The sequence below is a fragment of the Peromyscus eremicus genome, chromosome 8a (assembly GCF_949786415.1).
Source record: "Peromyscus eremicus chromosome 8a, PerEre_H2_v1, whole genome shotgun sequence".
Classification (NCBI taxonomy): domain Eukaryota; kingdom Metazoa; phylum Chordata; class Mammalia; order Rodentia; family Cricetidae; genus Peromyscus; species Peromyscus eremicus.
This window is the reverse complement of record NC_081423.1, coordinates 38,343,112-38,370,815: the sequence shown is the minus strand read 5'-3', so window position 1 is coordinate 38,370,815 and position 27,704 is coordinate 38,343,112. Positions and strand designations below refer to the sequence as shown.

Below are 27,704 nucleotides of genomic sequence, written 5' to 3'. Positions count from 1 at the left end.
CTGGGCTACCAAGTGAGTTCCAGGAGAGGCGCAAAGCTACACAGAGAAACCCTGTCTCGAAAAAAAAACCAAAAAAAAAAAAAAATTAAAAACAAATAAACAAAAAAAACTACTACTACAAAAATAAAATAAAGTCTAACTCCTCTAACAGTCAGTCACCCAGTACCATGAGGGACTCAACATTCCTACTAGGCCAGGCATGGTGGCACACACCTTTAATCGCAGCCCTTGGGAGGCAGAGGCAGGAGAATCTCTGTGAGTTCGAGCCCAGCCCTGGTCTACATAAGTTCCAGGACAGCCACGGCTAAATAGAGAGACCCTGTCTTACAACAACAACAAAAAGTTTCTATTGGACTTTGTGTTTGAAAAGATAGAAGCCAACGTACTTTGGGCTCAGCACTAGAGAAGCCCTCTTCGGCGGTCCCTGGTTCACCCCTGTGCCCTAAGGACAGAAGTCCCTCTAAATTTGTACAGCTTGCCCCCACTGTTTTATGAATTCATATAAAGCCTCTCACGTGTTCTCATTCATTTTTTTTTTCACTCCACAAATACTTGGGTGGATATGGATGAGTCAGATGTGGATGTCAGCCTCTAGAGATATGTAATATCTCAAGGGAAAGAAGAGATGAAGGGGTAGGGGGACAGAGCCAGGGAGAATAGAGGCAGGTGAGTGGGGGGCAGAGACCTGAGGCCAAAAGGTGAAGTGTGTGTGGTGGGATGGGGGAGCTCACTGCCACGGGCAAGGGGAGGCTACAGGCCCTGCTGAGAAACAAGGATCACCTGAGGAATGGGTTGTGGTAACAGCAAGGGTGAGTCAGGAGTTTCCCCTTCTACAGGGAAGGCAGAGACAACCCAGACCACACAGGAGTGTGCTGGTCATACCTTTCTTTGCCTCTTGTTCCCCCACGACAGAGCAGGAAACAGCTCAAGTGAGGTGCCTTCAATCCCTCAAGACTTGGCCCTGGACAGAAAAATCCTTTTGCACAAATAGCCCTCAAGAGCCTTCAAAACTGACATTTGCACACAAATCTGCATTTGGCAGAAATCAAAAGTCAAAAACATTGCTGCCCACAAAGGCCATTCCCTCAAGTCTACCAGGAAGGTCATCTGATCTACCTCCATTCTAGCATCTGCAGGATGGACCATCGAGAAGAGGCCTTTGACTCCCAGGACTCCTGCAAGGATCCAACCGCATTATCAGCAGCCAGCAGCCAGGAGACAACGGGCTGTTAAGTCTCTGTCCTGGCAAACAAATGTTTAACCCCCTGAAGTGCAAAGGTAAGTTTGTACCACCCCCTCCCTCCTCCCTGAAGCCTTCCCCAAACGCCGCTGTGCTGGGCTTCCCGGCCCCAGACTTGGCTGTCTGTCGATCGGATCTGTGTGGCCACTCCCTTCCACTCTGGGAACTGTTATCTCACCCGAACCGAGAGGTAACAGGACCAGGGCAAGGTGATCCCGAAGTCCCTTCCACTCAGAAACATCAGGATTCTAGGCCGAGGGTCAAAATTGTCCAAGATGATGTCCCCTCAACACCAGGTGGGCATCACAGTATCGCCTCCAAGGCTGACAGTCTAGCCACAGGGTGGGTTAGCTTCTGAAGACCTACCAGGTCCCTCTAGTTTTTGTTTGTGCCTTCAGTGGCTCTTAGGCTTTTCGTTCTTTCTTTTTTATTTTTCTGGTCCCAGTTCTTCTTTTATTCTCTGATGAATTAAGGACCCCTGATATCTTTGCTTATGTAGGTGTTAGATACATAAGATAAGTTATATCACTAAAACCCAAACTTTAAATTTTACAATTTAAAATAACAGTAAGTCTAACACATACTAGTAGTTTAATGATTAACGTTAAATATGGGAATGGTATTGTATCACTGGTTTTTATAAAGAGTCACTTAATTTTTTAATTTATGTGTATGAGTGTTTTGTCTGCACTCATGTCTGTGAAACATGTAAGCGTAGTGCCCTCACAAGCCAGAAGAGAGTGTTGGATCTCCTGGGACTGGAGTTATGGACAGTTGACCCACCCTGTGGTTGCTGAGTATCAAACCTGGGTCCCCTGGAGGAGCAGCAACCATCTAGACCTCCGGCCACTCATTTTTTTTTAAATTTTATTTATGTGTGTGTGTGTGTGTGTGTGTGTGTGTGTGTGTGTGTGTACGCGCGCACTCACATATGAGTGAGAATGCCCTCAAAGGCCAGAAGAGGGTATGGGATCCCCTAAAGCTGAAGTTATAGGGAGTTGTGAGCTGCCCAAAATGTGGGTGTTGAAACCAGAACTCAGGTCCTCTGCAAGGGCAACAAATGCTCTTAACCACTGAGTCTGCGCTCCAGCACCACCTCCCCCATCACTGTTTAAAATATCTCCTAAATGTCTCACCTAACAGAAGACAGCTGGGTTTCTGCTTCAACCTTCAATCTACATGTGCGGCTTTGCTGAAAGCCTATGAGAAAGTGTGCTCTCCCTAGACACAGAGCTGGAAAAAGAAGGAACATTTTAACTGTCTCTTCAACTATGGCAGTTCTTCTCTGACATCACTCCAAAATGAAATGCATGGGTTCTTTGTTGTTGTTGTTGTTTTGAGGCAGGGTTTCTCTGTGTAACAAACAGTCCTGGCTGTCCTGGAACTCGCTCTGTAGACCCGGCTGGCCTTGAACTCACAGAGATCCACCTGCCTCCATGCATGGGTTCTTTATCAGTTAGCTGCAACGTGGACTCTGAACCTCCCATGATCCGTTCCTTTAACACACTGTTGCAGCAGGACCTTTCCCTCACGCACAATTTCCTAACATACGTGGAGGTTCCAAGGTTCCGAATACCAACCTCTTTCATGATGGCAGCTCAAAGCCACACTTTGACCTCACCGGAAAGCATGTGTGAGCTCACAGTGCTGGGTACAAGGGTGGCTTGGATGTTCTGCTTGTTTGACTTTTTTTTTTTTTTCTAATTTTTCTTGAAAGCTCAAATTTCATGAGAATCACAAAAACATTGTTGATGGTTTTTCTTGAGTTAATGGGTTCATTTCTTTCATTTTCAAAGGAAATGCTTAAATACTAGGGTATGGGAAACCTAGTTAGCTAGCTGTTCTTTCTAGTAAAATAAACCTTTTCTGTTAAAAAAAAAAAAAAAAAAAAAAAAAAAAAAAACAGTGAACAAAAACTCCAGTTAGTTCAGTTGGCAACTGCCAATACTCGCACTCTGGGATCATCAAGGACGATCTCAAGTGAAACTGGCCTTTTCCTTCTACTCACAGGTGACTAGGATAGTGGAGATATGGGGGGGTCGATGGGGAGGGAGCTGCAGACACACACTGCTCCTGCGTCCTCATGCACATGTGAACAGGACGAAAGGCAAATGGCATCTTAGCACTTTTAGGAAGAGCAACAGTCTTGGGACCCCAAAAGCTCTGCAGAGCGTATTTGGCAAATGGCTGTTCCAAGTCAACAAAGACTAGCTGGTGTCTCAGCCTGCTGGCCTGGGGAAGCACCACTGAGGTGGGATAGAGGACTGTTACGAAGGACTCAACAGGGCAACAAGAAGGAAAATGAGCCCTACTGTGTGCAAACTGTCATACTGTGTGTAAAGTGCCCTAGTGCGTGTGATCCGCCCTAGAGTGTTAATGGAGGCTGCTGTCGGTACTGTCAACAACTCCATGGCCCCGAATTTTAGGGGGAAATCACAACACTCTGGCACAGAAATGCCTAAGATCTCTATTTTATCGCACTCACTACTCTGGGCTTTTAACTGACTGACCTTTTAACTTCTAGAAGAGCTGGGTATGCTGAAGCAGCTCTTCCAAGGTACTTTGCTCCTTAATAACATAGATGACAAGGAAGGGTGAGGGCTTCACATCATGTCCCTCACACTACCTAGGAGAGATTAACAAGGGTCCCCAATCAGCCTTGGCCCACCTGGCATGTTTCCTGAATAAATGCCTGGGGAGATCCTGTCCCCAGACTGGAGTGACCGATACTCTAAGACCCAAATGTATAATACTTTGCCCTGTATCTAGGAAAATGTCCTAACACAAGCCGAAGGAGGGAACTGTCTACTTGGCTTGATTTCCAAGAGACCAGGGAAAGTGATAAAAGCAACCTTGAGGACAGTCCAGGCATGTGTCCTTGAACGGCTGACCTGGAAAGGCCAGGCAGCTGGTCTTGACTTTCAGAAAGATGTCTATAAAAGTGAAAATTTAGACTGCGCACAGAAAGCACTGTGCAAACAACTGACGATTGGAAGAAGTATTTCACAACCCCTGAAGGGAGTTCCTTCTCCCTGGGAGACACTGATGGGGCGGATGAGGCCAGAGGGATGACAAGAAGGAAGTCCTTAAGCAACCTTTTCCACCACCTAAATCTGCAAATAAATCGGGACTCTACAGTAGTGTGCTGTATGGGTAATGTGCTACAAGCCAGAATCTTTGTGCTAGCGGTGCCAAGGAGCCAATCATGTGAACAGATCATTCTCCATGCCCGGCTCAGTTCACAGGGGAAAAGGTCCCTCCAGGAGAGAGTGCAGGCAGAGGGCATGTCCCCACAACTTCCATGGAGCAGTCATGGAGAGTGGAGGCGTGTAGCATTACACTAAGCCACAAAGCAGCCCTCGGTGAAGTCACAGCCAACCCACCATGGAACACAGGAAGGGTGACAGCTGAGACTGGGGATGAATGACAGGGCTGCCAAGGACAGGGTCCTGGGACCTTGGAAAAGGCCAGGGGCATGCTGGGAAAATCAGCACGGAACCCTTCCCTCTGAAGTTTGCGGTTCAAGGAGTAAACCTCCTACAGCCAGTCCAGTTTCCCAGTGGGCTTCTCAACCGGTCCTCGTAGCTGGAGAGATTGAGAACCAGAGGGCCAGACTGTACCAGGTGAGACTGGTATCGCTTCCAGGTTTGAGACTGCAGCCTCCTTAAGGGACGCAAAGTGTCTCTTCCTTACCAACTCTGGAGGGCTCTCAAATACAGTTGCCACTCCCTCCCTCAGCTCTGCCGGGCGGCGCTGCCGAGGAAGCGCTAATGGGGCCGGGAGGTATCTGACACTCGGTTCTAGCCCAAGAGATTATCCTCTAGAGGCTTTTAAGTCAAAGCTCTTCCTGGCCACCAGCCTCCTGGAACTAACAAGGAATAAGAAATGACTAGGGAGGGGAGGAGCCCCTTGCTGGTCCTGCCCGTAGATAGCCTGCTTTCCCCTGTCAAACAGGGTATGCAGAATGGGAAGATGGGGGCCCACACTGCTCCAAGGGAGACTTGGGGACAGGAGAGCCCACTCCATGGCAGGACGTCACAAGTACTCACGTTGTGCTACTGTTCTCCCCTAAGCGTTGGTAGGAGCCGGGAGAGAAGTTGCCGAGGCCTTCAGATGGGCTCTCCTCAGGGCTCACGTCAGTGGAGCTATAGTCGTGATAGTCTTCGTTCCGAAGTCTCTGCGTGGACATGGTAGCTGGGGGGACAGGGGCAGCGCTAAGGCCTCCAGTAGCTGGGACCTTCATCTCCAAGTGCGGGGTGGGCTCAGCCGCAGAGGTAGGCATTGTCCCAGCTGCTCCCAGGGATGGATGCACTACGGAGTGGGTCTAACCAGAATGCCCAGTACCAACCCAGGAGAATGCAAGAGGCACAAAGTCCACAGGGCAGGCTGGGCCTGCTTGGCCTCTGCCTCCCCACCTTCCCACATGGTGCCACACTCATAAATTTCTAAATTCATTCTAGGGCACCTGGGCAACGAACAGGTGAGGCAATGCTGGGCAGGGCAGGGGAATGCAAGTGTGCACTTCCAGGAAGCCTTCCCTGGTCTTCTGGTTTGGTTCACCTCCACCCTCCTCCGAGTTTATCTCTTGGACCTCAAACAGTAGTTAAATCACACACCTTTCCCAAGAGCGAGCTCTCATGAGGCGACATGAACCTGGATGTTTCTTCAGATGTCCTTTTTATCCTCTGCCTTCAGCAGAAAGCACGGTTATAGTCATGAAATCCTCTCCAGGTCACCCAATTCTGCTCCAGCTCCACAGGGTCCCAGACCACAAACAACCCCCTCTCTCCCACCATGGGCTCAGTCCATCTCCTACTCTTTGGAAGCTGTGATGGTTAATTTTAATTGTCACCTCGACACAACCTACAATGGCCCAAAAAGAGAATCTCAACGAAGGTCTGTCTAGATCAGGTTGGCCTGTGGGCATGTCTATGGAGAAACTATCTTAATTAAGTTAACTGACGTGGAAAGACACTGCCCATTATGGGCAAAACCACGCCCTAGAAAAATCAAGCTGAGCACAAACAAGCAAGAGAGCGTGTCTACATTCATTTTTTTTTTTTTTTGCTCTTGACTGTGGATGCAATTAACTCAAGTTTCTGTCACCTTGACATCCCTGAAATGAATGGACTACTGTCTAAAATTATGAGCTAAACTAAACCCTTTCTCCTCCAAGCTTGTTTACATCCGGGCCTTTCATCACAGCAACAGGGACAAAACTAAGATGGAGTTATCAGGAGGGCTTGTCTCCTCACCCTGGGCTCTTTTCTTGCCACCAACCTGAGTGCTGGAATAGGGTGGCTGACCACAGCTCGGAGGAAAAGGAACAGGAGCAGGAGAGACCATGAGATACCCCATCTTTGTCTCAGTAGCTCCTCTCCGCGATGCTGGGTTGGGGCTCATAAAATGATACCCCAAAGTGCAGTACAAAAGTACAGCTTTGGCATGCCAAGCACGTTGAACTAAAGGAGACCTGAAGGCCACAGAAACGACCCCAACAGCAAAGTCCATTGACCTTCTCCTGTCCCATGCCTTCCTCCCAACCTTTGTCCCTGAAGTGAATCTCAGAAACCAGAATTCTCCCCCATTCTGCAAAGCAGCCACAAAACCTAAAATGGCCATTCTGTCCCTTCTGCCTTCATAGACCTGTCCTGGAAGGAGAGAAAGATCCACACAGAGGCAGAAAGGACTGAGTGGTCAGACTGCCGGGGTGGAACTCAGCTGGCTTCCACTACCACACACTCTGTGACCAGGTTTCCACACAGCTGCCCACACTTCAGCAAATCGGAGCATACAGATGGGAATGTGAGCTCAAGGTGGACTGTTCTCCCTGGATCCTTCCATATTCTTCTCTGAAGGCTCCCATGTCACACAAAATGCTAACTGAATAAACACTTGAGCCCTCATTAACCTGTCTTGTTACAGGAGCGTTGGCCGTGACCTTCATGATGGAGAGGACGGTGTCACGCCTTTCCAGCCCTCTGCCTTCTCTTAAATTTTTATAGATTTGCTCATGTTTAAAAGATGGTGAAAGAAGTAACCCTCCCTGTTGTGTACTGAGGAGGGATGGTGAGGATGTGTTCTCTCCACATGGCTCTGGGGAAGAGAGGAGGGGAGGGCTTCTCTCAGCCAGGTGAAAGTTGTGGAAGCCCCTAGAATCCTAGCCCAGTGCTAAGGAGCCTTCACAGGTCACCTCAAGCCCCTCGTTGTATAGATGAAGACTCTCCCCCAAAGATGGAGGAACCTGTCCTGCTAAGCGGTAGCAAGGCAGGAAGTATATGTCCCTCCTGACTGCCTCCTGGTGTGGAAATGTCTACTGATGACAGTGCCAGGTGCTGTGGAAACTAAATGGGAAAAAGTCAACTCCATATCCTTCAAGAATCCGCAGTCAAATAAGGGTGGGAAAGGACATTAGCAATAAAAATGATCAAGACAAGCCATCCCTTCTCCATCAGGCTCTCCCCCAGCATGCAGACACAAGCCTGGCTCTGAGATGCTATCTCAGGGTGAGAAGCTGCCTCTCCAACTGCCACCCCAACACCAGCTGCCCAGAAGATGTCTCTCTGCTCAGGGCTCCCCTCTGGGGATGCCTGAAAACCAGCCCTGCCTCCAGCACAAGAGTGATCCAGGGACACATCATCTTTTACCAACTGCAAGTCAGGAAAGGATTCGTGCATCCTCACAAAGGAACTGCACAGTGGAGAGTCAGTAATGGGCCTGTCTTAGTCCACTCTCTGTCGCTGTAACTAACTATCTGAAGCTAGGTAATTTATTAAGAAATGAGCAGGGGCTATTGAGATGGCTCAGCGGTTGAAAGCACTAGCTGATCTTCCAGAGGTCCTGAGTTCAATTCCCAGCAACCACATGGTGGCTCACAACCATCTCTAGTGGGATCTGATGCCCTATTCTGGCATATAAGTGTACATGCAGATAGAGCACTCATGCATAAAATAAATAAATAGAGAGAGAGAGAGAGAGAGAGAGAGGAGAAATGAGCTCACAATTCTGAGGGTTCAAGTACCTACTGGCTTCCCTCAAGGGTCTCACACTGCTTTAGGCACGGCAGCAAACCAGAAGCTCTTGGGGAAGTGAGGAAAGGAGGTCACAAGAGTGAGAAGAAGAGCTCACAAGGTGAGAAGAGACCAAGGGGAGGAGCCATGCTCACTTCCTAACTGTCCATTCCCACGGTTACTAACCCACTCGCTGGGCAACTACATTAATCCCTCCATGAGAGTAGTCCCATGGATCTCTTAAAGACCCCCTCATTTCTCAAGGCCATCACCTTGGGGTCAGAGCCTCAACATGACTTTCGGTGTAGATAAATTCAATCCACACAGTGCCTGCAACCCCATGGAGGGGGCTCCCTGTTCCACTGCCCGGGCTCCCACTGGGAGTCTAAGGGTTCCACTTATTCACGTGATGCAGAGGTTCGAGCATATCTGGGGAAAGTAAACTCACACGTGGACCAGGAAAGGAAAACCTACATTGATGGAGAGAGCCGAAAACCTCTTCGTCATACAAGCAAGAGCTAAGAATAAGTCGAGGAGGCCTGGGTGTGAAGTCGGCCTCTGTCTCCGATTTGCTTGGTAACTCTGAACAATTTTCTCTCCTCTGATCTTAGTTTGCAAACGCAAACAGCAGCGTGGCAAGTGCAGACCGGGGCCCCTCTGTAGCGCTGATGCTCCGACCAGAGGATGTAATCACTTATGTGAATATCAACTTATTTCTAGTCTCTTCCAACACACCCGACGCATCTAAACAGAACCTTGTACGTGAACTGTGAGCGTTACTGAAGGCAGAGACAAAACAGGACGACGGTAAATCCCCCAACCCCAACCCATCACCAAAACCACTGTGGCCAGGGTGTGCTGGCACACCCTATAATCCCAGCAGTCAGGAGACAAATTACAAATTCAAGGCCAGCCTGAGCAATACAGTAAGACCCTGTCTGTCTCAAAAAACCTAATTAAGCCAAGTACGGTGGCTCATCCCTTTAATCCCAGCCCTTGGGAGACAAAGGTAGGTGTATCTCAGCAAGTTCCAGGCTAGTCAGGGCTACATAATGAGACCTCATCTAAAATTAGATACAATTTAATAATAAAATACAGAAAGTTTATTTTAAAGAAACTGCTGTGGCACAGACTCTCAGTTTATCCCTGACGCTGTACAGGGGTCTCGCTATGTCCTAGGTAAAAAGTGAAGCTCCCCACAGGAGGATGAAGCTAAGGCAATTATTCAGAAATAAACTGAAATCTCTAGATCTGGCGACCGATAGAGGGAGTGTGGCTTAGCAACTGCGTGCATATTGATAACGGTGGGGGAGTGGATATGCCACTTATAGGTGCTGGTTAATGATAAACTTAAAATAAATCAATAACACGTGCTAAAGAAGCAGGTGAGTCCGGGCTGCCCCAGCAAAGGGAAGAAGACAGACAGGCAGACGACAGTAGCACATGGCTTGGACATATGTTGCATTGTGTAACCGAGGAACGCACTGAAAGAAGCATGAAGTTACAACACACTGTACATGCAGGGCTCAAGGCCAGGACCGTGAAAGGGGTGGAAATCTAATAACCAAGGAGGCAATGAGGACATCCAACCTTGTGACTCAAGAGCTACATTTGCTTTGTTTTGCCTTGTTTGTTTCTGGTTTTGTGATGGGGATCAAATCCATGGACGTTCTACCATTGTGCTGTATCATCGGTACCCCTCTCACCCCCATTTTGTTGGTGGTGTTGAACTCACTCGTGAGATCTTCTGGCCTCGGCCTCCCAAGTAGCTGGGATTATAGGCCTTTGCCCCCAGGCCGGGCCACAGAAACAGTCTCTAAGGGCTGACACATACATTAGCCCTTTTCTTCAGGATCTTAAAGATCCTTCAGCGCTGAGATTGACAGGTGGGAAGGAGGAGGGAGGTGCTTGCTTGTTCAGGAAGCACCTTATATATTTGCACAGTTGTCCAAACGGACAAGACCAGTCTGGGAGAAGGCATGTTTCCCAGGGCTGGGGACAGGGCCCAGCTGGTGGGAAACAATGGCTTGCTTAGCATGCATGAGGCCCCTGGTTCCATCTCCAGCACCAGTGTGGGAGTGCAGGTCTGTAATCCAGCACTCAAGAGATGCAGACAAGAAGGATCACAAGTTCAAGGCCATCCAAGGCTGGCCCAGGTTACAAGAGACCCTGTGTCAGAGACAGAGAAAAGGAGGGAGTGGGAGGGAGGAGAGAGAGCCCATCCCCGGCAAGGCTGGGCAGCAGCTCGTCCTCAGCTGGTACACTGGGGAGGGTGTGCACAGCCACCCCAATCTAAACAGGGCCTCCTCTTCCTCTTCCCTTTCCTACTCCCCTGCTGGGCACCCACCCACCCGCAGGCTCCCTTGAGGAAGCCAGGCATCCACACCAGCTACAGCAACTGCCAACCCCTGCCCCCTCGGGAGATTTAATGGGGCCTGTTAATGTGAAATGAGGGTTGTGTAATACGAGAAAGTTGAAGCAGGCTTGTCTTTCAGGTTCTTGAGGATAGCCACAGTTTATAGACGATGTGTGGTCCATCAATAGAGGGCAAAACCTCCACCCGGCAGTACCCACGGGGAGGCTGAGGCAAGATTGCCAGGATGGGCTACAAAGTGAGACGACACAAACTCAGTGACCAAAACTGAGCCCCGTACACACTAGAATAAAAATGACACAATGCCTCATGAATGTGTAATTTTGTGTTGCCTACGTGTTACAGTAATATTACTTTGGAATATACTCAGTTAAATATTAAAATGCAAAAAATTACTTCTTGGCCTTTTGACTAAGATCAGAAGTAGAAATTGCAAAGAAAAAGATTTTTTTTGCTAGATTTTAATGCTATTACATTAAATTTAGAAATCAGACAGAATGTGCATTCTTACCCATTGGCTCTACTCAGCCAAGTCTAGGATTCCTTATTTGAATTTTTTTTCTTTCTTTTAGACTCAGGGTCTCTTCTTTTTGTAACCCAGACTGGCCTCAACCTCTCCACTGTCCTGTGTCAGCCACTCAAGTGCTGGGTTACAGGTGTGCACCCCAACACTCAGCAGTTTTGGTTTTTTTGGACTTCCTAAGTGACCCTGACCACAGTAATGCACATAAAGGGCTTCAAAATGCATAATCTTATTATGATGCCTATACTTCAGGCCTCACCTCCCACCACAGTCAGGAACTGGTGGTAATTGTTAAAAATAGTTTTTAAGATTTAGTTTACTGATGTGTATGTATGTGCATTTTGTGGGAATATATGTCAGAAAAGGGCATCAGAGCCCCTGGAGGTGGAGTTACAAGCAGCTGTGTCCTTCCAAGGTGGGAACTGGAAACCAAGCTTGGCCCTCTGGGTAGATGAGCAAATGTGCTTAACCTCTGAGCCATCTCTCCAGCACACCATGGTGATTACTTGCAAGCTAAAAGCACAGCCTATTATTTTCAGGCCATGAGTTGGACTCTGGAACGCAGAGCAAGCAGCAAATCCTTTCCTCTGGTGCTAGAACTCTAGAGACATGAGCAGAGGACACAGACTGAGCTGCCCAATGCGGTCTAGAGCGGGGGAAGTGAAAACTTGTTACATCTACAAGAACAGTTAGAAACAGATCGGGAAGTACTCCACCACAGCCACCAGTGTATTCTGCAACCCAGCCTCGTGCCCGAAGGAGTCCCATGCTGCGGGCAGCCACAGGCCAGCTGCTGTTGTCCACAGTGCACAGCGACTAAGGGACAGGCAAGCACGCTCAGTTTTTACACACACACACACACACCACACACACCAAGTGCCAGGGCCAGGCATGACTTCAGAAGAGCCTACTCCAGCTTCTCACCCAGAGGCAAACCAAGGCTTATGCCGAGATGGCTCCATCCAGCCATCAGATGCTGAAAGATCACCTGAGATTCCAAGCCAGCAAACCACAGTCCCAGACCAATACCCTTCTATCACCAGATGGTACACGCTCTAACATGCCTAGCCCCAAACTGGTCCCAGAGCTGGGTAGGCAGGGGGTATTCTGCATGATATATACAGGCTGGTATCAGTGCAACTCCAGCTAAGTCATTTACTCTGCTTTTGTCTGGCCTCCTTCACCTGAGAGATGTCCCCAGTACACCAAGCTGAAATATTGTTAGGAAGATAAAATAAATGGCAGGCCCGTTGCCTGGCACACAGTGGACTCTCAGTGATAGTAGTGATTGTTACCATGGAGACACTCTGGACCAGACAAAGATTCTTTACACAAACTTTTCAGTGCTTTTCCCAGTTAACACTCTACAGGAGTGTCCAGATTTTTGACAACTTGGCACCTCAAGCCAGGGTCACTGTATTAGTCGGATTCTCTAGAGTCGGATTCTCTAGAACTGACTAGAACCCAGTAGTTGTTCAGGCCACAGGGTTGGATGTCTCAGCTGGTCTTTATTCGGCACTTGCCAGAATCCTGAAGAAGTAGGTTCTAATTACAGTGAAGGAACGGGTTTGTTAGCAAGAGCAAGCAGACTGAGAGCTCCTCCTTCCTCCATGTCCTTTACACAGGCTGCCAGCAGAAGGTGTGGCCCAGATTAAAGGTGGATCTTCCCATCTCAAAAGATCTGGATTAAAAGTGGGTCTTCCCATGTCAAATGATTTAATTATGAAAAAAAAATCCCTCACAGATGTACCCAGCTGCTTGGGTTTGGGTTAATTCCAGCTCTAGTCAAGTTAACAACAAAGAATGGCCATCACAGTCCCCCAGGAGAAGGGAATCTCAATTGAGAAAATGCCTACATCAGATTGCCCTATTGGTACATCTGTAAAGCATTTCCTTGATTAATGATTGACGTGAGAGGGCCCAGTTCACGATAGGTGGTACCACCCATGAGCAAGTGGTCCTGGTTGGTGTAAGAAAGCGGACTGAGCAATCACGGGGAGCAAGCCAGGAAGCAGTGTTCCTCCTCCATGGCCTCTGTTTCGGGGCCTGCGTTGCTGATTCCTGCCCCAATGCCCTTCATTATAAGCTATAAACGTAATAAAGCCTCTCCAACCAAAAGTTGCTTTTGGCCACAGTAACACAGCAACAGAAAGCTAACTAGGACAAGGACTGAGATGGGTCTCTAACTTGGAAATGTTGAGCTATGTGCCAAAGCCCTGCAATGCCCCCCACACAGGCAGACTGCCGAACTCACGGAGAAAGCAGCACAGAGGAGCGTCCCCCCCAACCCCCTCCCCCCAGGAACAAGTCATTGAGTCCTGGCTTGGGTGTCCAGGCTTCCAAGAGCAATGTGTTTGGGGTAGCCTCAGATTCAGCATTCTGTGGTTTCCATGCTAGCTAGGTACCTGACGTGCCAATCTGTGACGCGGAGGTCCCCAAGGCCTGAGTTCAGGTCAACAGACTAAACGTGACTCTCCTTCACAGGAAAAAGAAAACTCACTTCAGGAACACGGTTCTAGAAAGGGTTAGCAGAATCTTCAGGGGCCGGTGAAAACAGAGACAAAGCCATTCCCCAGCCCAGCGCAAGGTCTGGCTTCAAGACCCAGAAGAAGCAACAGCAGCCAGGAAGCTTAAGAGCTGAGATCCTCATGAGGTAGAAGCTGGGGCAAAAAGGAAGAAAACGGGGTGCTGGCGAGACAGCTGTCAGTAAAATCTTGCCTTGCAAACACAAGGACCTGAGCTCAATTCCCGAATCTAAGAGACAAAGCCAGCACGATGATGCCCTCATAATCCTGGTGCTGGAGAGCAGACAGGTGAATCCATGGAGCTCATGGCCAGCCTGTCCTAACCAATCAGCAAGCTCGAGGCCAAGGAGACTCTGTCTCAGCAAAGGTAGATAGTGTCTGGGGAACATCACCTGAGGTGGTGCTCTGACTTTCACACACACACACATGCATGCACGCATGCACTCATGCATGTGCACACACACAGAGAAAGGAAGAGGGAAGAGGATGGGGGACAGGGAAAGAGGGAAGAGAGGGGTTAGAAGGGGGAAAGGATTAGGAAAGAGGGAAAAGGAGAGAGAGAAGGAAAACATAACTGTATTTAGGTCAGCTCTCTACCCAGCACGGCCATTTCACCTGCAACATCCCCCAAGGCAATCAATTAAATGCCCAATGACAATTCCATGTGGCTACAAGGAGCTCCACACGGTGTCCCAACACAGAACTGATTCCTTGCAAGTTTTCATGCTCAAAACCACTTCCCTGACTGCACTGATCTCAACTGTACTCTCCAGAATAACAATAAATCCCTCTCTCCTGGACTCCAGGCTAGACAAAGACAGTTAAACATAGATGAGGCGGAACCAACAGCCACAGGGTTTAAGGAGAAAATAGAGACACAAAAACAAAGAGGCTGCAGCAGGCACATACGTCACCAGGGCAGAGACAGCCTCAAGTAAAAGCTAAGTGCTGAGAGCCACACCTCTTACTTTCAACCTCAAGAACATCTGTAAAGAAACAGGGTCCATAGACGAACATTAAGGGCTGAGATGTAGTCCAGTGGAAGAGTGCTTGCTCAGTGTGTCCAAGGCCCTGGATTCCATCCAAACAAAAAACCCTCTATGCTAAATAGACCTGTTAGTTACTGTAAATTAGAATTCAAACAGGAGCCGAAAGAAGTCTTGGTCATGAGAAAGATAAGTTGCCAGTGTCTAGTTTAATCATAATGGGTGGGCGGAGGATGCGAGGTGCGTTCAAGACAATCAGGAAATAAGTACAGGTAAAATTCCTTAAACAGACCTCAATGATGAGAATGCCGAGAAAAGAAAAAAAAGAACCCCAGGGAACTCTATCAGCCCTATTACCGTACACTGAAGAATGTAAACCCAGCTGAGGATTCTGAGTCACCTAAGGCGTCAAGCCAGAGGTAAAAGCTAAAACACTACGTGATTCCCCAGTGTCAGTTTCTTCCAGGACACTATGTTGCTATCCTGTTTCAACAAGCTCCCCCACCCCACGCCCCCCCACCCCCAAAAAAGTCCATCCACATAAGCCGTCGCTACCAAAAGCTGTCAAATTAAGGAAAACAAAACAAAGCAAACGGTCTTCAAGTTCACGTGAGGGCTTCTCCACGCCCTGGCCCCTCTAGCCTGTTTCAGCTCCTCCTTCATATTTCCGTGTGACTTCCACAAAACTGCAGGACTGTTAAAAAACGAAGCCTACAGACTGATGAGTGTGCAAAAAAGAAAAAAAAACATCAGCGAACAGAACCACACCCAGAGCCCAAGCCTGGCGTAGAGGACCCAGGCAGAGCAGAGCTAAACAAGGACGCGACCCACAGCAGAAGGGACAAGTGGCTCTTCTCCGGGCGAGTTTCCCCGCAGGAGACATGGCAGAAAGCAAACAATTGCCGGAACTGACACCCTGCCGCGGGGATATCTCGGAAGCCCCCACACAGCCCTGGGCCTCAGTTTCCCCTCCTATCGGAGGAGGGGAGTTGCAGTCTGGTACCCTGTGACCCAAGGCAAGGGCATGGCTCATCTAGCCGCATTGGGAAACCTGGGGTTGACCGGAGCTGGGCATCGGTGAGACCCTCTCCATCCGGGAACCGCGACTGCACACCTGTCAAAGGGGCTCGGGAGACCCCACCCCACGGGTGACCTGTCCCTGAGCAGCGGCACTGGCTTAGCGGGAGGACGCGGTACCCGGCGCTGCAGCGGGAGGTGACTCCGGACTGCAGCGCAAGGCGTGCACTACTCACCACTCGGCCCTGTCCGGCCCGGGCTCCGGCTCCAGCTCAACCCACCCCGCGCAGCCTCAGCGCCGACCCCCAGCCATCGTTTCTTAGTCGCCTGGACAGCCGCTTCCGGGCCCCGTCACGTGATGCCGGCTCCCCAGCCCAAGTCATGTGCTGCCGCGCTCCACGCTCCTCCTCCCAGTCCCTTGTTCCGCAGCGCCACCTGGCGGTCTTCAGCCGCTGCTGCAGAAAGGGCCGCACTCCTGGGACCATCACAGCTAAGGCGACCTTGACTGGGGCGGGGGGAGGGGCTGTCCCCGTTTTTTGCAACGTATATCAATGAGCTTGGACACGTTTATAATCACAAATATGCACCTTTGGTGGACGGGGAATAATGCGGCCAGGCCTGGTGGTACAAGATTGCTATCCCAGAGCAGGGAAAAAGGAAAGTTCAAGACCTGTTTGGCTACAGAGTGAGTTCAAGGCCAGCTTGGTTGACTTAAAAACACCTTATTTCAACTTAATGTTTTTAAATCTATTTATTTTTATGAGAATTAGTATTTTTGCCTGCATGTATGTCTGTGTAAGGGTGTCAGGTCCCCTGGAACTGGAATTACAGACAGTTGTGAGCTGCCATGTGGGTGCTGGGATTGAACCTGGGTCCTCTGGAAGAGCAAGTCAGTGCTCTTAACTGCTGAGCCATCTCTCCAGCCCTCAATTTAATTTTTTAGGTGGAGGATGTGTGTGCTGGAGAAATGGTTCACTGGGTATAATGAGGACCTGAGTTAAGATTCCTAGCACCCACATAAAAAAGGCAAGCATGGCAATGTGTGCCATAACACCAGGGCTGGGGGCCAGAGGCACAGAGATCCCTGGGCCTTTTCAGCAACTAACTGATCTGGACAAAACAGTGGACTCCAGTTCAGTGAGAGACCCTGGCTGAAAAAAAATCAGATGGAGGGAGCAACTCAGGAGACAAAGAACGTCACCCATCTGGTGTCCCTCTGCCCCGCCCCCACCACACACACATATACTCCATACACCACACACACACACATACATATATTCCATACACCATCCACACACATACATATACTCCATACACCACACACACATACATATACTCCATACACCACACACACATATACTCCATACACCACACACACATATACTCCATACACCACACACACACACACACACACACACACACACACATATATTCCATACACCACCCACACACATACATATACTCCATACACTGCACACACACACACGTGCACACACGTACACATGCATACATATACTCCATACTCCATCACACATATGCATATACTCCATACGCCACACACAAAGACACACACACACACACACACACACACACACACACACAGACAGAGTAATTAACAAATAAATGTGAAAGACTATTTTTTAAGAAAGAAAAGAAAAAGCAATACAACTTTCAGAGTCCCTCTCCACACTGGCTGGTCCGAGATCCCCACCCAGGAGTGGTATCTGGAAAGACACAGGGAGATTTGGATTCCCCTCCTGCTGAGAGCCCACATCAGCAGAAGGGCTTGATGTGCTGAGTGTCTGTCAGTCCAGCACTTGCTGCAGTGTGGCAGAGAGTAACCCCAGGCCTGTCTGTTGCCATCACTTCCCACTGGGTGGCTTCTGAGCTCCCTGTGGGTTCCTCATCTAGAAAGTACTGCTTTTCCCCATCTGGAAGCAATGCTCAGTCCTTCCCCTTCCCTGGTCATTCGCAAGTCACACAAGATCTGTCACTTAAAGGAGCCTCCTTCTGCACCTAACAGTAGGTGGTCACTTCTATTCTCCCCTAAACCCCACCCTCAAGGGTGATGGGTCCTGAAATGTCATGAACTCTGCTCAGATCCGCTCTCCTTTGCTGGTACATTGTTCTCTTTTCCATTTTGGGTACACTCAGCTTCCATCCCTTGTGCTCAAGGTCTTGTATCTTACAACGTGCCTGGGCCCTTGCAAAGCTCCCTTGTATGTTAACTGGTTCAGTCACCATGTGGACCTTCAAGATAAATGTCAGAACACTGGCGGTGGCCAATCTAGCATCCACTTTCCCAGAGGAGGCTTCCAGGCCCTGGCTGTAGCGAACGCCATGATGCTGTTGCAGGACAGTAACCATGGAGGCTGGGACACAGAAAAAGCCAGGCCCTCTTTTGTCAGGATCCCAAGAACAAAATGTCACTGTTCACGGACCTCTGCTAGAGCAGAAGCATTCAGCACTGCTAGAGATTCAAATATTTTGGAAGCCACAGCAACATGATTCAAGAACCCATTAAGTAATGTGAATGATGTAGACACATTTTCATTTTGGAACAACAATTAGAAAAGAGAAAATGGCTATGAAGAAGGCTAGGCTCCATGAGGACACCATGAGCTGTGCTACAAAGAGTTGAGCAACAGTAGTGAAATGGCCTTGGAGGCCAGAGTGATACTTGAGGGAGCAAACATCAGGAAAGGCCTGGGCCAGCTCCGCAGGACTGAGAGGTGTCTGCCCCCAGTTAGCAGCTCAGCCATTCTGCCAGCCCTCACCATGTTTTTTGAGAGAGAGTCTCTCACTGGCCTGGAACTCACCAAGTTAACTGTACTGGTGTCCCCTGAGCCCCAGGGATCTGCCTGTCTTCACCTCCCAGGACTGGGGTTACAAGCCAGTGCCGCTGTGTTCAGCTTTTTTATATAGGTGCTGGGGATCAAACCCGAGTCTCCGTGCTTGCACAGTGGGCACTTTCTCAACCGAGCCATCTCCCTAACCTGTTTTGACTCTTTTCTTATGGTTCTTGAGACCATGGAAGGAGACCGTGCAATTTTTTAAAAATACTACAAATAATATTTTTGCAGCAAAGTATTTGAAGATACATTATGGCAAAGAATCAAAGACACAATCAAGGCTGGAGCTACAGCTAAGGGGCAGAGAGCCTGCCTGGGGTGAGCGTGTGTGTGTGTGTGTGTGTGTGTGTGTGTGTGTGTGTGTGTGTGTAGCATCGTTCATGTCATGTGATGCAACACAGGTGCCACCAGAAGCATCTGGACTCCATTCCCAGTTTAAAAAAAAAAAAAAAGCTATTAAAGTTACAGACACAGCAATTGAGGTCCCAGGAAAAATGTCTGCAAACTATTCAAGAGTCCATTTGTTCTGGGTTAAATTGGACTGTCCCAACAGCAACACCAGCACTCCCACACTTAGTGTGAAGGAGAAGTGGAGCATCCTGTAGGAACACAGGGCTGGGGTAGGGAGCATGACTCCAAAATGCCAAGGGGTGCACCAGCTTACAACATGCACCGACCCAGGCAAAACCAAATGACAGGAGTGTCGGAGCCTGTGGGCCCAGGTGAGGCACAATCCTGTCCTTGGTACCAAACCAAGGTTGGCACAGCTAGGCAGGTCCTAAGGTAGCTGGAGCTCCTGAGACAACATCAGTCTTGTTCTTTTATATCAAGAGCTTTCAAAATGTTATCATTTTCTGCCTGCTGGGACGTTGGCAAGTCGGGAAAGCACTGGGTAAGAGAAGCATTCTAAGTATGTTTCATTCAGCTGGAGACACGAGAATCAAAGAGGTTGTGTGACCTTCAGGATTATAATGGAATTATCCTAGGCAATCAGGGCTGTATGGGGTAAAACAGCTACCTGAACTGTGGGTTGTGGCCCTCTATGGCATCTTGTAACTAACGGTGGGGTTGTGAAAACTGAGTACTTGTCAAAGGTCTCTAAATGTGCAGTGACAAAAAAAATTGCTTCAAAATCAAATTTACCCTGAATCTGGGGCATTTCTGTGAGTGCTTACCATAGTTGTATGAAATGGATTGACTCTGAGAACATTAACACACATGCTGTGTACATGCTCATGGCCACACAACACCAAGGAATGTAGCATGAAACACCTCAACTGTATTCCAAATTTTTGCATTATATGTTATAAACTGCAATGTTTTTACTGTATGTTCAGTTCCTACTCTTACAGAAACATAAAGCTGAGTTACAGAAAAATAAAGACTTTTAATATTTTCCTAGGGTCACTACTCAGCATGTGTCAAATCAGTCTGTCTTTGGATTGGATTAGGAAGCTTAATTTTTAAAATTGTGTTTTGGGGACTGGAGAGATAGCCCAGAAATTAAAAGTCCTTGCTGTTCTTGAAGGGAACCCAGGCTCAGTTCCTAGCACCTACACAGAGGCTCACAACCACCAGTAATTTCAGTTCCAGGGGATCCCATGCTCTGTTCTGCCCTCCGCTCTTGTGGAACAGAATATTTGTTTAACTATGTAAAGATGTGTTGCATTTTTTTGTGTTGCATAATAATTGTTTAACTATGTAAAGATGTGTTGCTGTTTTACCTTGCCTGCTTTAAGGCACCTGATTAGTTTAATAAAAAGCTGAACGGTCAATAGTTAGGCAGAGGAGGGATAAGCAGGGTTGCTGGCCAGAGAGAAAAGTGGAGCCACCCAGCCAGATGAGGGCCAGCCAGCTGGGGGCCAGATAGACAGACACAGAGGAAGCAGGAAAGCAGGATGGACAGTACATAGATGAGGTAAACAAGCCTCAGGGCAGCATATAGATTAATAGAAATGGGTTAATTTAAGTTTCAAAAAAAAAAGAGCTAAGTAGAAGCAAGCCTAAGCTAAGGCCAAGTATTCATAATTAATGATAAGTCTCCATGTCATGATCTAGGGGCTGGTGGTTCTAGAAAGCCTGCTACATTTGATGGCTCCTGCACACATGTGTGGTGCATATATAGGCAAGCAGGTGCACACACACACATACATACACACACATACATACATATCGTTCTTTTTAATTTTTCAAATTGTGATTTAGTTGCTGACCTGAGTGTCATTTTTAAAAATCATTAAGTGTCTTGACTTAAGACAAATTTTCCAACAATTTCTGAAATGACCCTACACATATTTCTACCATTTCATACTATGTATTTATCCAAAGCAACGTTCTCAGAATTGATGATTATAAGATTGACAGAAAAATTTGTTTTGTTTTGTTTTGTTTTTTGAGACATAGTCTCTCTGTGTCAGTTCTCAACCTTCCTAATGCTTCAATTCTTTAATACAGTTCCTCATGTTGTGGTGACCCTCAACCATGAAATTATTTTTGTTGCTACCGTTATGAATCGTAATGTAAATATATGCTATGCAGGATATCTGATATGCAACCCCTGTGAAAGGGTTGTTCCACCCCTAAAGGGGTTGCACCCCACAGGTTGAGAAGCACTGCTCTGTGAAGTCCAAGCTGTCTTGGAATTCAATATGTAGGTCATGCGGGCCCCAAACTCACAGAGATCTGCCTGTCTCTACCTCCTTAGTGCTGGGATTAAAGGCATGCACCACCATGCCCAGAAACAGAACAGTTTTAAAGTAAATGTATTTATGATCTGTTACTAGTAAACATTTGATACTTATATCTGTCTTAGATACCTGTATACCCAGATTCACAAAACAAAACAAAAACTTCCTCAGGCAGAAAGGGGGCAGAGTTGGGAAGAAGGTTAAGAAACTCTGATGTAGACAAAATGATGATGGCCTCCAGAGATGGTTCCTAACCTCAGAACCTGTGAGAAGACTCCCTTCGATGGCAAAGGGGCTTTGTGGATGTAAGTCAATTAAAGAACTTGGCATGAGATTATCCAGGACTAGCTGGGTATATAGGAGGGAGGGAGGAAGGAGTGTGGGATAGGAAGATGGTCTCCCACCAGTTGGAAGGATAGGAGGGAGAGCCATAAGCCTAGTGTCTACAGGAGCCTCTAAAAGCGGAAAAGCAAAGAAGTGGCATCTTTCTTAAAACTTCAGAATGACCGAGTCCTGAGGACACCATGGCTTTGGGACTCCCAACCTCTGGTGCTATGAGTGAATAAATGTGTTTTAAAAATCTGTGTGTAGCTGGGCAGTGGCGCACGCCTTTAATCCCAGCACTCAGGAGGCAGAGGCAGGAGGATCTCTGTGAGTTTGAGGCCAGCCTGGTCTACAAAGTGAGTTCCAGGAAAGGCGCAAAACTACACAGAGAAATCCTGTCTCAAAAAAAAAAAAATCTGTGTGTAGTTATTATAGAAGGATAGGAAACTCAAACAAGCACTATTTATAATTTACAACAAGTTTGGGTGCTGGAGAGTCAACTCAGTCTTTAGGTGGGTACTTCTCTTGCAGACGGCCCAAGATTAGTTCTCAGGACAATCTTCACAATCATCTATCCTACATCCAGGGGATTCAACTTGCTCCTCTGCCTCCAAGGGCACCTGTACTTCATGTGCACGTGCGCGCACACACACACACACACACACACACACACACACACAGAGGAATAATAAAATGTATCTTTAAAGTCAGGTTGTGCTGGGGGACAGCTCCAAGAACACACTGTGTGTCTCAGGGTCTCCACGGCTCTAGCCACACCATAGCTGAAAATGTTTACAGACTTTGTGCCTCCCTCTGTCCCTCCACGTCCCTCACCTCTTACTCAGCCCACAGCTTCCAGACTCAGTCTTCAGGGCCAACTAGCAGAAAGAGACACTGGTGAAAAGGACTATTCCAGGGGTCGGGTCCAGGCAGATTATGAAACGTAGAGCAAGCCCTAAATCCCCAGCTGTGGATTTGGCAGACCTGGCATTACCTCACAATGGCCACAAAGGGCCCTGGTCACTTAGATGAGGGCAGTGCTTCTTACGTCTCATCCAAGCACTAATGTAGGAGCCACAGGGAAAGGCAAAGAGAAACTCTGCCACTTGCTCGCAGTACCCTCCCCTCGGGGTTCCAACTCCTCCCTCATAAAATGAGTAGAAGGAAGCTCATTTTCCTCAGGCTTCCTGCTCTCTCGGCCTTTCTTTCCCCTGCTTCAGGAACTGTCTCTCTCTGAGGTGATGGGGTCAGCCTCAGAACCACTCACTATCACATTCCCGAGTTGCTTTCAGACAGCCTGCTGCAGCACGTTCACATCAGCCCTGGGAAGCCAGGCCTTCAGTGAAGACCTCTGTGCACAGTCATGCTTCCTGACACTTGTCAAGACCTGGGGTCTTCCCGCGATCCCTCACCTCAGCCTCAGAGTTCTCTGGTCACAATTTATCATGTGCTCAGGTGAGAACGCATGTCCCCTTACTCAGACTGGAAGGGTCCTTGCTCACAACCTGCCCTAAGAAGGGACAGAATGTGAGATGTGGAAGGCTGTCAACATCAATTCCAACTGCCCTCCATATGCCTTCCGGTACTACAGGGGCTGGAAATGATAAAAAGAGCACAAGAAACTATCTCATTAAGGCAAAGTTCTTGGGACGGGGTGCAGCCTAAGGTGACAAGAAGCTGAGCCGTGTCATCGAGCCTATGTGTCCAGGGGTGATGACAATGAGAAACAAAGACGTCAGCTTCATAATAAGAGCACTGGAGACTCGGAGAAGCAACACTGGGGATGTTTATTTTACATCTTTGCAAGGGCAGCTGTCAGGCCAGAATGATAGGTGCTGATTTAGCACAGAGAACCGTTTCTATAGCCCTAATACAACCCCTTCCTCTGTTTCCTCATTGACTGAGTAATCAGGAGGATACAGTGATGCTCGTCGTGTGGGTCTTATCTTTCCCACTGCCACCTGTGTTTGTATGTGTCATAGTATTTTATCACAGCAGCAAAAAATAACTAATGCAGACTTCTAGAGACTGGGAAGGATTTTGACGGGGAGGGGAAGAAGGGTTGAGGGTAGAAGAGGAGATGGACAAGATCCACGTGTGTGTGTGTGTGTGTGTGTGTGTGTGTGTGTGTGTGTGTGTAAAAAGATAGTGTACCCCAATAACTTGTATGATTAGTGGGGCATTAATAATTAATAGAGTAAGAGAAAGCTATGGAATGCTGGGAAAATCTTTTCGTAGTGATCCTCATTTTATCCATCTGTGAATCAGGAGAATGGAAAGGCCCTGTGTGACAATCCCAGCACTGTGGTGTTCAAATTTTCTATAGACTTTGGAGCATCTTCAACTGGTGTATGTGGATGTTGGCATGAGAATGTTAATTAAGAAGTCATCACTGGAAGGCAGGCAGTTCGAAATCAGCTTCAAGTCTTTCTCCTCTCCTGAACCTTTTGAATGAAAGTACAACTGGAAGCCTGTAAGAGCCCGAGGGTGGGGAGGGATGTTGCAAAACCCCGACTTCCAGACATGACAGGCCATTGTACCCACGGCCACACTGTATCTCTGGTTACCTGTGTGAGATCAGTCAACATTCCAGCAAGCACCACTAATTGGACTTAGGGGATTACCAAAGAAGGAAAAAGAGAGAACACGAAGTTAGTGATGTATCTTGTTGGGTGGGGGATCAGGGAGTATGCAAGGGCAGTTAGGAGTAGGGGTATGATTAAGATACATTGTATTCATATATGAAATTATCAAAGAATAAAAGATTAAAAAATAACAATGATTGGAGATTAGGAGAACTGGCTCTGTGGTTAAGAGAGCTTTCAGCTCTTCCAGAGGACCTGAGCTCAGTTACCAGTACCCACGGCAGGCGTCCACGGCTGCCTTTAACTCCAGCTCCAGAGGGATCTGATACCCTCTCCTGGCCTCTACAGGTACCTGCACTCACGTACCTATCTGCACACACATACACACAAGCCAAGCTAAAAAGTTTTAGAATGATAGTGTAGGTAAATTGGTTGCAAAACGTGAGCTTTATAATTCCCTGGGTTTGGTGTCCCGGGTTTCGGCATCAAAAATGTAAGTAGTTGCAACAACTCTGGGTTTGGTCCCGAATTTTGGCACCAAAACGTGAGTTTTGTAACTCTGAGAAAGGTGTCCTAACTACCCGAGAGTCGGGCAACACCTTGAGCTGCTTAGGACAGCTCTGATGGCTGAAATGCAAGGAGACAGTTCAGCCCTGGAGAGCGAGGTATCCCGGACACCTCGAGCTGCTCAGAACAACAGCTCTGCCCTGAAGGTGTCCCGGACACCTAGAGCTGTGCAGCTCTGATGGCTGGAACTGCAAAGAAGCAGCCCAACCCTGGAAGGGAAATTTTGCTAACTTCTCGGGAGAGTTAGGCCTGGAACTGCTTCAGCAGGGAAGGGTATCCTGACTCTTCAGCAAAGTCAGGGTATACCTGGTGTGATGGGGGATGGTCTCCCCGCAGGATATAGCAATCCTGCTCCTCTCCTGGAGAGCTGCTACAGCTGAGCTTTGCTCAGTCCCCACTTAAGGGGGCTTCCTAGCAGAGCTCTGCTTCTCCGGCCTAAGATGTTGCTTCTTTTGCTTGACTCTGCGAAAGGGGAAACCCCTGGAGAAATGTAGCACTCTCCTCTGGCTCAGGAGTAAAGTGTTACTTTTTAACTCTCTCTCACTTTGTCCACTGAGGGACTTCTCAGCAAAGATCTTCTGTTCAGCTCCTCCTTGCTCTGCTCTTTCAGCTCTCCCTTGTTTTGTCCACTGGGGGACATCTCAGCAAGGTGACTGAAGATCTCTACACCAGTGAATGAAGATCTTCACACCCAAAACTATTTTGAGAAAGAGATTTATTTGGGAAGGAGGAGTCCAGGAGAGTAGCTGCCTCTACCAGGGTGGGGAAAACAGCCTTTTTTTCTAACTGACTAGGCAGGGCGGTTTACACAGGAAGTCTTGGGGGTGGAGTCAACCAGGGGTTGACTTGGGGCCCAGGGTTCTACTGTCCTGCTCTGTGATTGGTTGGTTTCACAAGTCAGTTGGCCAGGGGCAGAGATGGCTTTGATCTGACTGAGCCAAACTGTGTTTCTTTCTGCCCTGATCTGAGCCATCTTTCCCTAGTTCTGGGCTCCAGGGTCAGGGTGGATTTCTTTAGACAGCCCCTTTTCCCTACTATCCCTTATCCCTACTTTTACTATCATTCAGATAATAAATGAATAAGTAAGTCAGAGGTACTCTTGCATGACTCAAAAAATACTAGACACAGCCAATACATGTGAGAATATATATTAGTATATATGAACAAATGTAATATCAATGTATATTAAAATGCATTCACACAGAAACTATTGAGTACTGATAGAGGGAATGTGGGATCCAACACACATGGTCAGAACTGTGTCCCCAGGAGGCCGCCCCATCCACGCATAATAACTCCAAGCAGTTCACTGTCTACGACAACAAAGTTGTTCGGTTCCAAAACCAGGGCTTACAGTCCCCCTGTCTGGCCGCAGGCCGCATGCTTGCCCTGGTGGGTCCTCACACAGCCTCCTCTCTCTCCTTCTAAGGCCGGGCTGGGGACTGAACCCAGGGCCTCATGTGTGTGTGGCAAGTGCTCTGCTATGTCAGCCCCTTGTTCCTTTTCAGCAGCTTCATTTGGGTCCTCCATCGGCAGCAGAGTGTGAGCCAGAGTTGTGCTCCATGTCTCCTCTCAGGAACTTGTGCAGGCATCCAGGAAGAAAGATGAGCACAGTGAGTTTTCTAAACAACCAGCAGCATGAACGAGGACTGTAGGGTTTTCTTCAGTCTTAGGCTAGGGCAGCCTCCGCTGCTTTTCCATGCATTGATACAGAGATGCTATGTATTCTGGTGGCTAAGATAGTCTCTCCACCCAAGGCACGTGAGTCACCTTCAACCTTAACCATCATGGTGCTCCCCCTGCTGGGCTGAACACGAAATGCAGCCCTTGCAAGGAGGCTTGCACAATTGTAGTTGTCTTTTCTTTTTTTACATTTATTTGTTTGTGTGTACATATATATGTATGCGTGCCTGTGTGTGTGTGTGTGTGTGTGTGTGTGTGTGTGTGTGTCCCACTACCTCTGCTCTTCTAGTCTCAAAGACTTCTTAGCAGGAGGCTGGCCTGGCCCTGGTTTGTTGGGCCTTCAGCCCAATGAACTAGCTTCTTGAGGAGAATGTTGGCACCCTGGCTGAAGATGTCATAAGTGCAGTGCCATAGTATCTGTCACCTGGGTAGCACCCTGAATCAGAGGGACCAGCACTGAGCACACCCGTTTCCCAGATGTTCCCACCTCCCTCAGGCATGCCGTCACACCTCTCTCTGGCTTCATGGTCCTCATCTGCATCGGGACCACTATACTCCCTACCTGTCTTCCTCCTAGGGCAGATGTGCCTGGGATTCTGGGTGAGCTGCACACCTGGAGACACTGGAGACCGAAGGAGCCCATAAGCACACTCTGCTGTTTTCCTTAGATCCCAAACAGCGCCTCTTCCCACCCCCTTATCAGTCCACACCTTTGAACAAGGACACTCAAAAGTAAAAGGGAACATTCAGTCTATGCTTAAAGCTGAGGAGGAAATGCCTCCAGCTGCCTATCCCTTACTTAACTTCATGGAGCTCTGTGGCCAAGAACATGCTTCTCAGCCTCGAACTTAGACGTGGGAGGATTTTCTGAACTGTTTCCACCTTCGTCTCTGTGAGTGGGTGGGAGGGTGGGGCTCAAATCTGGGCTTCAGTGTTTGACATTCCCTTTGCAAATTTCAGAACCACAACCAGTTCTTGAAAGAGTCAATTCAGGAGAATAATAGAGCGCATTAAAGGCACCCAGTGTGTGCCAGACACAGCGCTGAGCAGGAAGAAGGCTGGGGGTGGAGCTCAGTGGGTAGTGTTCCCCTAGCACACACCGAGCCCTGGGGTATGTCCCCAGCTCCCGAAAAATCTTCCACCAGGGAGGCAGAGGCAGGAGGACCAGAAACTTAAGTCATCCTCCACTGCAGGGGAGTTTAAGGTAGCCTGAAAAAGGAAAGGGTGAAAGAAGAGGGGACCTGGGAGAGGAGGAGGGTGTGGCAGAGGAGGCAAGCAGGGGTGATCAAAACATATCTCATCTCCTGCAAACATCAGCGGCTCCTCGGGGA

At 48.3% G+C, this 27,704-nt stretch overlaps 1 protein-coding gene and 1 long non-coding RNA gene across 6 annotated transcripts in view; one reads left to right on the top strand and one right to left on the bottom strand.

Moving 5' to 3' along the window:
- LOC131916939 (proton-coupled amino acid transporter 1) overlaps window positions 1-22,489 on the bottom strand; it is a 41,289-nt gene extending 18,800 nt beyond the window's left edge. The window contains exons 1-3 of one of the 4 annotated variants that reach the window (XM_059270588.1): window positions 22,373-22,489; window positions 5,857-5,929; window positions 5,290-5,434 (exon numbers count right to left, since the gene is read on the bottom strand). In XM_059270588.1, the coding sequence (XP_059126571.1) occupies window positions 5,290-5,429 (140 nt within the window). In that variant the 5' untranslated portion in view covers window positions 5,430-5,434; window positions 5,857-5,929; window positions 22,373-22,489. Of the gene's footprint in view, window positions 1-5,289; window positions 5,435-5,856; window positions 5,930-15,911; window positions 16,043-22,372 lie in introns of those variants that run through there. The other 3 variants (XM_059270587.1, XM_059270589.1, XM_059270590.1) reach the window with 3 other exon arrangements.
- A 76-nt stretch (window positions 22,490-22,565) lies between these two features.
- LOC131916033 (uncharacterized) lies at window positions 22,566-26,596 on the top strand. 2 transcript variants are annotated; one of them, XR_009380493.1, is made up of 3 exons: window positions 22,566-22,993; window positions 23,865-24,011; window positions 26,199-26,596. It is a non-coding gene; the product is annotated as an uncharacterized LOC131916033 (long non-coding RNA). The 2 variants fall into 2 exon arrangements; XR_009380492.1 differs by having other exon boundaries at window positions 23,807-24,011.
- The last annotated feature ends 1,108 nt before the right edge of the window (window positions 26,597-27,704 follow it).